The 15,767-nt window shown below is 44.3% G+C and overlaps 1 protein-coding gene across 2 annotated transcripts; it reads right to left on the bottom strand.

Moving 5' to 3' along the window:
- Window positions 1-2,295: 2,295 nt before the first annotated feature.
- sin3aa (SIN3 transcription regulator family member Aa) lies at window positions 2,296-14,648 on the bottom strand. Of its 2 annotated transcripts, none has more exons than XM_079223795.1 (20): window positions 14,436-14,648; window positions 13,918-14,092; window positions 13,410-13,512; window positions 12,587-12,881; window positions 12,206-12,454; window positions 11,284-11,436; window positions 10,914-11,069; window positions 10,700-10,789; window positions 10,266-10,384; window positions 9,960-10,170; window positions 9,639-9,755; window positions 8,488-8,726; window positions 8,068-8,251; window positions 7,216-7,810; window positions 6,048-6,217; window positions 5,736-5,909; window positions 4,581-4,673; window positions 4,024-4,118; window positions 3,526-3,718; window positions 2,296-2,651 (listed from the first exon to the last, which is right to left on the bottom strand). In XM_079223795.1, exons 1-20 carry the CDS (start codon window positions 14,619-14,621, stop codon window positions 2,421-2,423), a joined length of 3,828 nt encoding a protein of 1,275 aa, XP_079079921.1. In that variant the 5' UTR covers window positions 14,622-14,648; the 3' UTR covers window positions 2,296-2,420. The 2 variants fall into 2 exon arrangements, with proteins under 2 accessions (XP_079079921.1, XP_079079920.1); XM_079223794.1 differs by having other exon boundaries at window positions 13,918-14,101; window positions 14,436-14,636.
- Window positions 14,649-15,767: the final 1,119 nt, after the last annotated feature.

Genomic DNA, 15,767 nt, shown 5'->3' with positions numbered 1-15,767 from the left:
GCCGTAGGAACACGGAGGTGGACTCTGAACTCACTGAAAAGCCACAAGAGAATATCTGAACAGCCTTCTGCGCTACAAACATCTTGAATAACATTATTGCCGACAAGAGGAAAACATTCCAGACCTCTGTAACTGAAACGTAAGATTTTTTAATAAACTTCTACAGCATTTTTTTTAAGAAACTGATTTTTAAGACTCGTCAAAAATCAAGAATCACAGATTTCAGCCTTTGGCAGTTCATATAAAGAAGATATAGTTTAACGATTTTGTACAATTAGTACAATATGAATACACTAGTTTTAGTATTCTGGAACTAGTAGTTCAGTCAACTATTGTGTTTTACACACTTTCTATACACACTATAATTAATCTAGTGGTCTAAACTGATGAGAATGAGGCCTGTTTGCTTCTTGAAGTGTTACGTACCAGGAAGTAAAATGTAAATACTGTATCTTAGAAGAAAACTAAGACTAATCTGTGTATTTAATAACAGGTAAACCGTCCCAAAAAAAAGATGATCTTTCAGCTTTCTTACCAGTTGATTGAGGGTCAAGTGTGGACAAATAAAACAAATCAACAACTCCACAAAGGGCTCCGTAGGCTACAAATATTGTTTTTATTATTACTTTAAATAATGTCTAAATAAAAGGGACTAAAGACATGCTCGTGTGACTTCTTCCATTATCAAAAATATGGTGTGGGGGTCGATGTTTGCAGCAGAAATCTATCAGGGAGGGAGGCGTGAGACCGCTGCGGAGTCTATTCATCTGAAGACAAATTAAATGAAGTCCCAGCGTCCCCACGGACGGTGTCGGCTGTCAAAGGGGGGCAGTGATTCTCTTCTTCGTTTTCTCTTTTTTTTCAACCAACCAAGTGTCACATTCAGAAGCAAAAACAGAAGTTATTCCTTATATATAAAAACTGAAAAGACCTGGATACATTTCTACTTTTCCACGGTTTTTTTTTACTACAGAAGTGAAAAAGTAAAGACATAAAAGGAACACACAAAGGGGGCGGGGGAAAAAAACACTGCTATTTTTTTATAATCAACTCCCTTTGGTAAAAACTGTAATAAATGTTCTTGCATTTGTCTTTTTCATATACATACTAACTTTAGCCATTTATCACTAAAGTCAACAGAAAGCTTGGAAAGTATTACTAGCACAACAACACAGATCCGTCATAAAAAGTCTGAGACTATATACAGTGTATTTACAACGTGAACGGCATGTGGACAGTCCTCCCAGAATGAGACAAACGTGTGTGTGTGTGTGTGTGTGTGTGTGTGTGTGTGTGTGTGTGTGTGTGTGTGTGTGTGTGTGTGTGTGTGTGTGTGTGTGTGTGTGTGTGTGTACACAAGCTGGTGTATTGGCAGAGGGCATTTTAAAAAGGTTGACTTCCAGGGTGGCGAGGATCATTTGTGTTAATAGAACTATATATAATATATATATATATACACACAACACATACACTGGAATACATGTCAGTATCTGACATTCACAAGCTATACAATTTTACAGTCTGAGACCAAACAGTGTTGTGTGGCAAATATTTCTTTTTCAGTTGTAGTTGTTTCACATAAATGCAACAGTGCTTTTTGATGTTGGCCCGACAGTACTGTTTGGGGCTCAGGCACAGTTTCTAATAATGCTGCCATGTGTTTTCGGAACAGGAAGTGTAACCCCGCTCCGTCTTGTGATAGGTACATAATTGTGATTTGACCTTAACGCAGGAATGTCAGAACCAGATCTCTCAAGACTTTTGTTGTGCTCCCGTCCCAAAAAAACCCCTTCAAACTGGAAAAACAAAAACTTTTGAAAAGGTTTTCCTCTTTTCTAAATAAGTGCACTTGTCCACCACATTGTTTTCCACGGATACTGTAGAATAACACGCTCGTAAAGAAAAATCCCTGTGTGATTGATTCACCTCCGTGGAGCTCTTACTCTTGACGGCTTCAGACAGAATGGTTCGTTGGGGGGAAAAAAAAAAAAAAAAGCGAAAACCGAAGCTCAGTTGTGATAAAAAGTAAAAAAAAAAAAAAAAAAAGCACCACTCTATCTCGCGGGCTCACCGTTTACGTCGCTGAGCCCCGTAGAAAAAGGGCTCAGGGATGTGAGAAGTGGCGCCGAGTGCTGGTAAGAGCTCAGGTCTGCGACTGGATCGTGACGATTCCTATGTTTTGGCACCAAAGGCCCTGCGAAAAAACTGGGCCCAGCTAAAAACGCTGGTAAAAATCAGCAATCCTGCCGCCCCGGGTGCAACACACACGGCAGCTAGCTTAGTTGTGCTCCCATGTCGACCTTAAAAACACATTAATAAGCCCTCGACCCTACCTCTACTCCTGACCTGTTTGACCCAACGCCCCCAAGAAATCAGTCTCTCTCTCTCTCTCTCTCTCTCTCTCTCCGGTTTCCTCTCGGCTACGGCGCCTTGCTGGGCGGGCCGTATTTGACGCGATACTTGTTGATGTTCACGAAGTGAAGGATCTCCGGATTGCGGCTGGTGCTGCAGGGTAGTAGGCCTTCGCGCGCGTCGCCCATCAGCCACTTGTTGGTTTCGGCGCTCATGTCGCGGGTCACGTGCTCCTTGGCCCACGTGTCCACCCAGGCCTGGAAGCGCTTGTGCAGCCGCGTGCTCACCCTCTCGTGTGACTGAGGGGGGAAAGGGAGGACGTTGTGATAGCAATCAGAGGAGAGACGATGACTTGTACAGACACGATTCTTAATGCATTTTCAGGTGGCTGAAAGCCCAAACAATCAGCCGTCAGCTCAGCCGTGAAACACAGTATGCTACGTGCCCATATAAGGCTATTCGCCCTATAGAGAGTGATTATATAGGCCTAGGTTGTGCTACTTTAAATGCATAGTTTGACATTTTAGGGAAAAGCTGCAGTTTTGACCAAAACAATTGACATCTGTCAGGGCTTTTTTGCTAAGCTAACTGGCTGCTGGATACATGTTTACATATTTAGACAGCGGTATCAATATTGCCCTCTGACTCTCGACAAGAAAGTGTTTCCCAGAATGTCAAACTATTCCTTTAACTTAACAGTTTGAACAAGCAAAAGTCAGACTGAAGGGAAAAAAGAAATGCTGTCTGAATGTTTTTTTTTTTTTTTAAGCTTCTATTGAGGATTTTAAATGAAGCTTTAAATGTCTGTCCCACAATTTTGTTATTGTGGTTATTTAATGTAATTAATTGTTTTTGAACACAATGAAAATGTGTTTTTTCAAAGGATTGAAGCAGAATATTTGGTTTGATAAAACAAACCTGTTGTGAAATTATTAAATGCATCTTTTTCAATACATTGTGACTTTACATTGGAAATGTTTGGATTTCTTTTGTCAGGGTTTCAGACTTTTGCATATCTTAATTAGATCTATTTTAGATTCTGAGACACAACACCCTCATCGCTCCCCTGCGTCTCCAGAAAGGGAGTAAAGTCAAAATCAATTTAGCAGAATAATCGAGTAAGTCATTTGGAGGTCAGGGATGTAATAGTCGCGGGAAGAAAGCAGTGAATACCTGGTGAGCTCGCAGCAGGGCGGTGCGTCTGTACATGTAATCCTCAGACTTGAAGACGTACACCATCTTGTAGGAGTTGAGTTTGAACATGCACTCCATTTTCTCCTTTTCCAGGGATTTCTTGCCGCCCTCGCTGGCCTCTTTGTCCAGCTGCTCGCGGCCCTTCTGGTACTTCCTGATCCGTCTCAGATTCCTGGTTACGAGCGCAGAGACAAAAAAAAGTGATGAGCGACTAATGGCAGCCAGCCGGAATGTGTCAGAACAAAATCGATTGCCGTTAATTTAATCAAGATGGACTCGTGTTTCGACTTTTGCATTTGACTTTGAAAAGGGGGGGAGGGGCGGTAGCAAGACACTGATGTTATGCAGTAAAATAAAAGTCCTTACCATTAACATCACCCTATTTTTTCTGCGTCAAAAGACATAAAACTGCATTCACAATTCAAAAATAATATTGGCAAATTTGAGCAAATCAAATGGCCCGATGCGATGACTCACCTGGGAAGAAAAACTGGCTTCTGAGCGAGGTGCTCCCTTAGCTCAGGTGTGATGGAATCTGGGTTTAGGTAGCGTCCAACATAATCGGACCAACGCTGCAAACAGAGGACAAGTGTAACGCAGAATTTAAGACACAAGTTTAGAACATTAACACGACTACTAACACCAGTATTACCAAAAGGTTGGCAATAGGTCCTTACTAGTTTTTCCACTCCAGCTGGAAAAGTAGACCTTCTTACTAGACAGAATGTAAAAACAACTTTTATTTGCATTTATTTCACTGGATATTTAGTTTCCTCATTTAATATGAAGATACTACTCAAATATAATACTTACTGTGACTCAAGCAGCCAAATGAGAATCATTCACTGCCACTAAATGTGGGAATTCACGACTAGTCAAAAGCCAAAATAATCATGGCCCCAAGTCCTTCTAATTATGTCAGCTTGCCAGCCATCACAAACTATATTTGCCTTACTGGTTTCTAAAAAAAAGAAAAAAGAAAAAAAGAAAACCTTAAAAGCGGCGATCTTTGACAGGATTTAACAGTTTCGTACCTCGGCCTCCATGGGCTCGTCCGAGTTATCCTCTTCTGTGTCGAGCAGCTCCACCGAGAGCTGCACCTGCGACCGGTTCCTCGAAAACATCACCTGAGAAAAGTGACAGAGGTGAAACGAGCGCGAAGCTAAATAAAGCAAATAAAGGGCTGAGAGGATGAACATGATATACCAGGTCCTTTTCTATACTTCTTATAATAGAAGGGATAATAAAACCTCAGAGTGGTTCTGAGATGATTTCCAGCTCTGCTGGCTTGGTACCTTGACTGAGGGGGTAAAAAAAATAAATAAAAAAGTTCCAGGTACTATCAACAACTTTTGCTGATGCCAAACGGAAAAAGAGCGAGTCGCATTGAACAGACCGTATCATGTAGTGGAAATGCAGCATTAGGTTGAAATCCACAATTTCAGTTCAGAAAGTCAAGCCGTCTTTCTCAATATTCTTCTCAGTGTTTAATAAAAGTAAAAATGCAAAACGCTTCACTTTTCCATCCAACTAGAGTGCATGTAACGGCCTGAAGACCCTGCAGGGTGAATACATTTTAAGTCACAGTTTTCAAAATCAGAATTGTATTTCTTGTTTGACACAACTGGATGAACGTGTTTATCTGAGCAGGCTGTTGAAGGCAAAACTAAGCTTTCAACATGGCCTTCAGCCACGACCAGTTAATTAAAAAAAACTAAAATGCTATCATGTTTCAATCATTAGTGCGCTGCAGATAACGTTCATATTTAACAGGTCGGCTGATTTGGTAATTTTTTTTAATAACCTAAATGTAGGCGCTTTCGATGCCAATTGACAGAGTTTTAGGTTTTTAGTTTTAGGTCTACAATGTGGAGAAGATTTATTGGTAGAACAGAATCTCATAAATACGAGAAATCCTCCCGCTCTCATTTGGTTAGGCCGGGCTGTTCTTCTCTGCAGCAAACACATTTCCATCTCTGGATTAATTAAAGTAAACACTTTGCACTCTGCAGCCTTGTGGAAAATGAGTAATCAAAAGAACTTCTCCTCAAATGAACTTCAATTGAACAGATTTTCATATTTTTCTAAATCTTCCGCACAATGTTTCATCCCCCGTCATCCAATTGCATCACCCCCCCCCCCCCCCTCCCCAAATTTCCATTGACCGTAAAGGAACTTCATGTATTTACCTTGAAGCAGTTCTCATCAGACATGAGCTGCTCGCCTTTCCGCTGATACGCCGCCTCCACCGATCTCCTGGAGGACTGGGTGGACGCGGTTCCTCCGCTGGCGCCGTTCGCGCTCTCCGAGAGGTAGAGGTCCGTCACTTGGATGCAGATCTCGTCGCTCACGATGTGCTGGAGCTGGACGGGGGGGGGGGACGGACAGACAAGGAGTCGTTTTAAAAAGCGGGAAACGAGCGTCTCAAAGTGGGAGAACACTGCGCCAACGGAGGCTTCGAGAGAAGAAAACCGGAGGCGAGCGAACAGACGGCTGCTTGCCTGCCGGACGATGCTTTGGATGAGCTTGTCCATCGTGAAGGCGGTGAACGCGCGAATGGTGAACATTTCCCTCAGCGAGTCTTCGTACTGGGAAGCCTCCATATTTCCATCCAGCAAATTCCGAACCATCTCCAGGAAGGCAGAGTAGTAATCCTCCACCTCAATGTCCACTAGACAGAAGACAAACACATATTTAGACGGCTGCGTTCACATTTCAAATCAATCGTCTTTGGCGGAAGTTCAATTTTCAAAATCCGAGGGATTCTCTGCTTCAATAGTCAGGAAGTATTTATATTGTCATCCACTTTTAGTTCTGTTTATTCGCCTTTTCTATATGTGTTATTGTCCGGTTCAATGGACTAGAGATCCCTTTCTCTTATAATGTCCGTTGTTTGCAATAATCTTACAAATATGTTTGAAACATTTCTCTCACAGAAGAAGAGAAATGTTGTGTTCGAGTACAATACAGTGGTTTGTATTAAAAAAAAGGGACAGATGTTGGAGATATAGACCATAGCGATGTCCGCTTGCTCTCAAAAATAACGACACAGCACAACAAAATACATTTGAAAAAAACTCAACATCAATGTCTCTTTCCATTTATCATGACTCGGTCACTCAAGATAATCCACAGATCTCGTTGTGAGCAGTTTCATGTCGGATCAGAGGTGAGCCGCAAGCAGCATCGAGTACAGCAGGTGTAGTTCGGTAGAAAGAAAATAGTCCTTACGTGAAACTGCTCACAACAAGGTCTGTGGATTATCTTGAGTAGCCGTGTCGTGATTAATGGAAAGAGACTGTTGCCGTGGACTTTTTTCAAATACATTTGTTTGGGTGCTTTGAGCGCCACAAGCCGAGCCTCCTAGACGTCTCTACGGCCGAAGCCTCAAACACCAAAACAATCAGGACTAATAGATAGCACTACAGGTAGGATGGACCCTATGTATTTGGGATTCTGGGGCGAACTGTCCCTTTAACTGAAACGTCACTTCAATATAAATACTTTTTATTCCGTCTGTATATATAATATTGTTATTGTGGTTTTACTGTTTCTTTACATTACTAGTTTTTTTATTTGACTATGTGTCTCTTGTGTGCACTGCTGCTGTAATCCTGCAATTCCCCCACTGCGGGACTAATAAAGGATTATCTTTCTGTTGCTACTCACTGGGCTCCTTCAGTCTCAGCTGGACGGCCGGATTATCGTTCTTCTCCTTCTTCAGTCCCAGGACCTCCCTCTCCCAGTCTCGCTCCCGGACCTCCTCCTCGATCTGCCGCTCCGCCTGGCCGTAGAGCCGCAGCAGCCGCGAGCACAGCGTCTGGTGCAGCCGCAGGAAGATGTACCAGTTGTTGTTGACGTAGAAAAGGTTGTAGGCGTCGTCGGAGCCGCGCAGCTTCTGCGCCGCCGTGTTGCTGAACAGCAGCTTGGACTTGGAGGGGCTCCGGCTGCCGGGGACGCCGTTGTGCTTTTTGGAGGCGCCGCCTTCCTCCAGATCCATCTCCTCCTCCTCTTCCTCCTCCTCCTCTTCCTCCTCCTCCACGTCGGAGAGCTCGCCGCGCTGGGAGAACAGCATGTCGGGGATGAAGTGGTAGATGATCTGTTTGATCTTGTACTTGTCTTCCTTCTGAATGCCGGCCTGCCGCTTGACGTGGTGGATGATGAGCGACGCGGCGTCCTCCAGGATCTGGCTGTCCTCGTACGGCAGCGTCAGCTGGGGGCCCGTGGGCGGGGTGGCGTTCTCCTCGGACGCCTGCTCCTGGCGCTGGCAAAGCGAGAACAACATCGACGTCAGCGTTTTGCACGCACAGAATACACAACGTTTGTTTTCTTGTGACGCCGACCTTGAGACGAGCGTGGTGCTACAATCTGTTCGTTCCTATTTTAAATACAGTTTGCTAAAGCAGTCTATGTTAATAAGAAAACAGATATATGCTAAACGCCAACACAGGCCGGTAATTCAGATTCCATATTTTCTGTCAGCGCTGGTACGACATCGAGGCACAGGAGAGAGAAACCTACCTCATCGTAAATGCTTTCGATTTCATTCAGCAGGGACTTGGACCGAAGCACTTTGGTGTCATTCTGTTTGAAGTTGATGCCTTGATGGTCGAGAGACTTGAGGTAATACTTCTCGTTCTGCTCCCTCCAGATCTTGTTGAAGCCTCGTTGGGCTTCCCGCCACTCGTCCTCCTTGGTCTTTAACCTGGTCGGGAAAGAGAAGGCGAAAGTCGATTAATGCACGCACACACACACACACACACACACACACACACTAGGTGAGTTTTTTGGGCTGTGGTTCATCACCTCAGCCCCAAAAAGAAACAGTTAAATACACATCTATGTAAACAAAGAGCCTGTGAATTACACGTTTGTGTTTGCAAATCGGCTTATTAAAAAGGAAAAAAATATATATTGTTCAGCAGTGAGTTTGACTCCCACCTCTTTAACACGATGGGGACAGAAACAGCCGGGTTCTTCTTGAGGCCGTCGATGATGTCGGGCGCCTTGTCTCCGTATATCCTCTGGATGGCCTTGCGGTGCACGACCTCCGAGGAGCCGCCCAGCGTGCCGTCCAAGCGGAACTTGGCCTGCTCCTCCGCTGACATGCGGGACAACTTCCGCTGCACCGTCTCCAGGCCTCTGATGGTCGCCAGGTTGGTCTCCAGTACGACGTCCAACTACGAGTGAGAAAACAGGGCGCTCTCATTTCCATTGCCATCTGCAAGCACGTCCTTTATCATACTGGAGAACGGTTCTCGACCTTTTGCAACTTGAGGCCCACTTTTGATTCCCAAATAAATAAATACAAATATTTAAAAAAACAACTTCACAAGAAAAGGAGAAAAAACTAGGCAGTAAATGTGTGTAATGTCACTGTCAGCTGTAATGACCACACCATCACCTGTTATTATGCATAAATATGTAATGTAGTCAGGGTCATATTTCCTCACAGCGCATTTAGGAGCTTTAACCAGTGCAGGGTTTTCTCCCACGTCACTTTTTTCTGAATCATAAACCGAATAAATTGTGTTGCTGCATTCGAGACATGAAACATGGATGTATTATACAAGTGGATACCAGACTTTAATTATTTTCCTGTCGCATAAGTCATAAAAAAACCCGCGTTTTGCCGCCCGCTGAATCTGTGAAGTGGTGTAACTGCCATTGAGCCTCTGGCAGGCCCATCCCGCCCATGTAAACGAGCACAACGTTCATCAGTGACGTCAGTCAGAGCACATGTTCATAGCTGGAGGGGGGCCGGTCGACAGTTTTAGAAAACGTCTCTTTCACATAGACATACTCGTTTGCCTGATACATTTCCTGATTGGAAATGGTGCTTTTCAAATGCAACAGTTATGTGAATTCTTGAACACATGTTTTTTTACTAGAGGGCGCCCACCGGTTGAGAACAGGCGCTGTGAAATTGTCTTATCTACTACTGTTTGCCACTGAGGAATTTCACTGTGGTAATTTAAAAAGTCTTTGTTCGGGGAAGATTTAAAAGAAATAAATCACGATGGAGCAAAATGCAACAGCTGGTTTTCACCCCTGTTGTGCAGAAGTTGCACGTGTTTAGCGGTGCCGTTTACCTCAAAGCGCTCGTCCTCACATCTGTAGATGTGCTCCTCGTACTGAGTCTTCTTGGAGCTGACAAACGTGGAGTCCTCAGACCAGGAGGGGAAGGAGACCCAGGTGTCATTCAAGACCTGGACACGGCAGAAACAAACATGACGCCATCTTTGAATTTGAATCCGTCCACATTAACATCGAGATAATTCATCTTGCAATTAGAAAACCGGTCATCGGGTTTAAAACAAAAAACGTGACTTCTGAAACACAAATGGCAACATTGTTTATGACTTGTCAAGTCTATTTCTTAAAACTTTTTCTGGCACATTGTCGGCTCTTACCTCTTTACAAAGCGGAGTTCTGCCGGTGCACTTGGGCTGTTGGTAGCTTTTGGGCAGAGCTCTGTAACTGGAACCGAGTCTCTTACAGGAAGCATAATCAATCTCCATGGCGATGCCCTCGGTGGCCCGTTCCTTAGGGTATGGTTCGATGTGGGACGTTTCCCGATATCCCAAGAAGTTTTTAAACCAGTTGAACAGCTCTGGGAATTTTCTGTATGAAACATAATTAAGTGGAAAAACCTAATTATGATATGCACAGTGAAAAAAAAACGAGTATTTTTCTAGCTCAGACGACTGAGTACTCACCCTAAAAAGGGCAGCACCAGCTGCACTAGTTCAGCCCTGGAGATCACCTCCTGATTAAAGATGAACAGACACCGCAAGAAGTTGTCGTAGGCCTCTGCACTTCGCAAGGCTTTGCGCACCTGAAGTGAGAAACAAAACATAAGAACAGAATGTGACGGTACATAAAATAACGGAACAAAACTCAGCTGTAGTTATCTTGGAAAGTTATACTTCACTATTTCTGTTAAAACTATACTAGTCAACCATTAATAGATACTTGATAAGACAAATCAATACGACACAGTATTACTTTCCGATGTTAATTCTTGCTGTGTGACTTAGTAATTGCTTTCTTCATTCACATCCTGTGTCATATCCTTTCATTTAATTAATGTTTGCTTTCACATAAACACAAAAGATAAAAACACAGCACCCAGAAAAAAAAAAAAACTCACCTTCTCAAAGAACAGAGATTCTGTTCCGACTCCATGCTTGTTGGCCTCTGCCACCGAGGGATCTTTCAAATTCAGCAACTTGGGCTTCTTCTGTAGCGTTACCAAAATAACATCAACAGCGGTTCAGTCAATTATAAAAAACCCTGACAGGAAATAAAAAAGGAAACAGGAGTCGACTATAGCTTCAGCGGTATGCGAGGATGCATGCGCGTACCTTGACAGGGGGCGTGGTCCCTGGAGTTGGATGACGGCGAATCGGGCAGCCGTTCTGATTGGGCCTCTGTTTGTTGTTGAGCTGCAGCTTTTTGGCAGTGCCGCCGTGGTCGTTCCGTACAGCCTCTGCCTTCTCAGCTGTGGTCTTACTTAGCAGCTATGAGGGAAAACACAGCACTGATTAAGACGAGGGTACACAAATACACTCCGCTTGACTCTGGATCTCCAGAACTACAGATACAAATGGGATTATTCCAGCAGGTCAGTTGCTTGCAGAATGTTTAACTGGCATGAAGTATCTAAATAAGAGAGAGGCAGTCAATCCTAAAAGCTACATCTGCTCTACAGAGAAGATAAGGCTCTCTGCTCACCACCGAACTGTTGGCATCGGGGAGAAATTGCCCAAACTCGGAGAGCAGGTCCTCCTGGTTCTTGAAGAGTCTCGCCACCTGAGCGTACACCTCCTGCTCCGTCAGAGCCGGTGTGTAGTTCCCGCCAGCCTCCTTAGCGTTACGTTGCTCCTTCTGTAATGGAAAAAGCACACGTTCACCATAAAGTTACTGCTGAAACTGAGCAACATGAGAGGGTACAAAGGCCTGCCGTCTAATCTGAAAATGCATGTGCAGATTTTCTTATTATTTATTGGAAAACGTTTTGAGACGAGGGTCGAACTTGTCGAAGTGTCGCCTCTCCCGCAGGGCCAGTAGAAGCTACGTCGTTAAGCTCACTTTGGACAAGTACGCATTACTGAAATGGCAACATTTTGAAGTTTCATAAGTGGAAATGGTTTCATTGCAAATATGTGATCAAGCGGTTCCTTCCTTAAACAGGAAGTACACACAACATGATATTATTGCACTGCACACTGGGGCTGCACTTGTGCTTCATGTCGCAGAAAGATAAATATTGACAGTCCACCCCCTCCCCACCTCCCCACTCCCAAGAATCATGCAGCACTTGCACATACTCGCATAAATTCTTGTTGGCAAAGTATGTGAGAAATACACAAACGCATTGTCTGTTTGTGTCTTCTTGGACTGAAAAGCTGAGTTCAGCAAATTCTGTGGCTCCTCCCTAAATGTGACGACATTGGTAAGACCCAGAAGTCTGCTCGATTCTCTGTTCACAACATATTTAGGGCTGACGAATCGTAACATTAACCACATGAGCCAGCAGGGTTACTGCTATGTACCGACACTTCCCCACAGACAACGGAAGAATACGATATTTTTAAGCCATAAAAAGTACTTCGTATCAACTCATCACTACGGCTTTCGGCATCAGGCCACTGACCTGGTACGTGTGGAGGATCTCCAGGAAAGCTTTGTAGATGTCGGGCTGGCCCTGGAAGCGGTTCTTGATCTTGTTGACGTAGTTGATGGCGTGGTTGAACTCCACGGGCTGGTTGTTCTGCATGGGCGGCCCAGTGGGGGTCCCGCTGAGGGGCGGGTGGAGCTGCATGGGCGGGGAGCGAGGAGAGGTGTACGCAGGGATGGACGGATTGCTCTGACTGCTCGGTGTCAACGCCGGGGGCTGGAGAGGCTGGGGAAGGCCACAAAATGAAGAGGCGTTAAAAAACAGATGCTGCACCGCAAAACACCAGATAGAGATATATATATATATATATATATACACACATATATCTTTTTTGTCACTTGCTCATGAATTACTCACCTTGCTCATCTTGGCAGGGGTGGGCTGCGTCAGAAGGGGCGGGGCGGCGGTGGTCGCAGCAGACGGGAGCTGGGGCGGATTTTGAGGGGCTGCTCCTGTTATGGGGATGTTCTGGACTGAGATACCGTACGGGGTGATGTGGTGGATCTGACCAGGCGTGGTCACGTTGACCAGGTCAGCGCTCTGGACCTCGATCTTGTAGCCAGGTGGCAGGAAGGTATTGAAGCCCATGATGAGGTCGGGGTGACCTTTGAAGAGCTGTGACACTCTGCTGATGACCCCGGGGGTGTCAATACTGGGAGGTGGGGGGGAGACAATCAAAAATAGACCGGATGAATTCAAATGTACCCTGATTGTCATCCTGCCAATCACTTGGAACTGAAACTGATTTATAAGTCAGTGAAGGATCCTTGTGTCTAGATTCTGTCTTTCACTTCTATTAATAAATCAAACTTGGTATGACCGACTATGGAGCCTCTACATGTAAATATTGGAACACTTAATAATGCTATTAGCTGCTTAATTACCAAACACTGTCTGAAGAAAGCTGTTTTTGTGAAACGGTTAAGGGAGTAGTGCTTTAATTTGAAGATAAAAAAAAGTCTTCTGCAAGTTATTATCATTTTTGTATTATTATTATTATTATTATTATTATTATTATTAGTAGTAGTAGTACTGAATTGTGCATTTTCTTTACCAAGACAATGTTGATCAAGGTAGGACTGAACGAGTTACAACTCATAAAATGTAGAGTGTGGACTGACTTTGGGTGTGCATCATAAAAACACAGCATCTTTTATGTAAAGTCAAACAGTGTCCTCACCTTTGAGACTTGAACTCTTTCATTATGTCCAGGAAGTCATTGTAGACCTGAGGCTGGTTGCCAAACTGCAGTTTCACTTGATCCAAGTAAGACAGAGCATCTTCTACCTTTGGGACAGAGAAGAGGAGAAGTTCATCCACCTGCCGATCGGATTTTGTCTTCTACGTTTACTTTTTGCAGCAGTGCCCCGATTCCGATATCACACATTTATACAGAAAAAGAAAAGTGAATATACGAATAAATAATTTACCCAAAGATTTAAACAGTATCTACTCCAGCATGCTTTTGGTTAAACGTTTCCCTGTGAACCTCCTGCATGACTAGAAACAAGCTGTGTAACTAACCGGAAAATGTGCTCAAACTTCAAGCAACCAACCAACCAACTTCACCTCTTACGGGATAAAAATACTAAATAATAGTATATTCATTTTCTCTAGCGTGACAATTCCTTGACATTTGCAGGTTTTCTTAGCAACTGTAAGAATCTGTCAAAATAAAACGGGCCGACTGACCTTTAGCCTCTGGAACTGCTGGCCCTGTGCGGAGGCTTGGGGAGCAGCTGTATGGCTGTGCCCTGACATCACTGAGGGCCCATGGGACTGGACTGCGGGGCTGTGGTGGTGGGACCCGCCGTGGACGGCTGGGTTCGGGGTGTGCCCATGCCCGCCACTGTTCTGGGCCACGGTGGGGACCTGGGAAAGCAGAGACACCTACGACAACGACGGGAAGTAGTTACCTTTAGTATATCTGGTGAGACACCTGATGGATAGCACTTAGACAATCAATACAATAACCACATAAAATAAGTATGCACAGCAATTTATCTTCATAAAAAGTGAGACATGCTGGCAGGGTATATAAAAAAAAAAAACAGAACTTCAGTTTCTGACAGGCAACAAAAACAGGGTTTAAATGACAGCCGGAGTTATGCGCAGCGGGTGACTAAAAACTGCTGTAGTTGGCCTAGTTTTAAATCTAAAAGTCAATGAGCTTCAAGCAAATCTGCAGTTCACAAGCATAGCATACCTGGTATCCCTGTGGGACGGAGTACTGGACGCCTGCTGTGGGCTGCATGTTGTCAGACACGGCCTCATACACCGTCGGCGCTGGAGCCGGGGCCAGGACGCGATGCTGGAAGGCCTCCGGGTTGCCAGCGAGGCGCCGCTGCTGGGACGCAAAAACCGTTTCCTGATCGTCCAGTCGCCGCTTCATTATGAACTCATTCTCATAAGAGCTGAGAGACCTGCAAATAAACAAACGCATTGGACACTATTTTCACACTGGAGGTTATCAGAAACAATTAAATCAGCCTCTTGATTTCATTCAATTGCTGTGGAGCATGTGGCAGCAATTCAACTGTGAATTTATGGAAGCACACTGTGCCAGCGAGCCACTTCTGTTGTTTGGCTCGGGAAGAAAATTATTTCATGTTTTTTTTTTTTTAAATAAAGCCAACGATAGACCCGATGCTTTTAGTGGCACAAAGACGCCTGAGGGTTTACAGAGGTCAACTACACGGGAGCGTATTGATTATATTGACTTGTGATCACGCATGTCAGCATTAGTTTTTTTAAACTTTTTTTCTCTCGGGGGAATGAGGTCAATGTCCCGCTGACATAAGATTAAGTTTGCGTTTGTCTGATTACACTTGCAGAAGTCCTGAAACTCTCTGGCAACTCCAAACAGAGAACTGAGAGAACTGAGCCTAGAACTGTATTCCCAGGAGATGTGTAATCAGATGAAAACCTGGAGCTCCATCTGTATTAGGATGAGTCCGTAACAACAGAGCAGCAGATGATGGTGGAGCAACAGTGTGCAGAACAAGGAAACTGTGTGTGCATGAGCAGATTGGAGGGAGCTATTTAAGCAGTTAGCACAACATACAGATTTTGCTCCTTTAATGTACTGTCTCTGATGTTGTATTTGTCTAAGTAAAGGCCGACTTAAAGATTGTGCCATTATTACCTTCAGTCATACATTCTACCCTCCTTGTTTCAATAACTGTTTCATTATTTGAAGATTTGTGTGAATCAAATCTCAAAGCTTTAGAACTACACAACTTGCAAAAACAAAACACTGAATATCTTACAAACAGCTGTAGGTTTATAAATGTGTTGCTTAACATAAATATAAAACGCTTTAATGTCATCCCCACAACGCTTTGCTTGTCAACGAAGTTCACGCGCTCATTCTGCTCTAAAGCGACGACTGAAGGCATCTCGCTGGTAACTTGCACTGAAGGCATTTCATTGGCTGCGCAGACTGCGAGTTTTAGAGACAGCCTACGTCACCGATGCAACAAACAGGTGCTGAGGGAGCATCGGAGTCAGTCTGCCATTCACAACTTCCTCGAGACGG

This window comes from Taurulus bubalis, assembly GCF_910589615.1.
Source record: "Taurulus bubalis genome assembly, chromosome: 9".
NCBI classification, from domain to species: Eukaryota; Metazoa; Chordata; class Actinopteri; order Perciformes; family Cottidae; genus Taurulus; species Taurulus bubalis.
Note: the sequence above shows the minus strand (reverse complement) of the source record. Positions and strands in the feature narration are given on the sequence as shown.

Excerpts from the sequence above, each read along its gene's own strand:
- sin3aa (XM_079223794.1), bottom strand. The coding sequence starts at position 14,621 with ATGAAGCGGCGACTGGACGATCAGGAAACGGTTTTTGCGTCCCAGCAG. Across the intron at positions 12,455-12,586 it reads CCCCTGCCAAGATGAGCAAG|CCTCTCCAGCCCCCGGCGTT; the intron begins GTGAGTAATTCA and ends GGCCTTCCCCAG. Across the intron at positions 4,119-4,580 it reads ACGAGCCCATGGAGGCCGAG|CGTTGGTCCGATTATGTTGG; the intron begins GTACGAAACTGT and ends CTCTGTTTGCAG.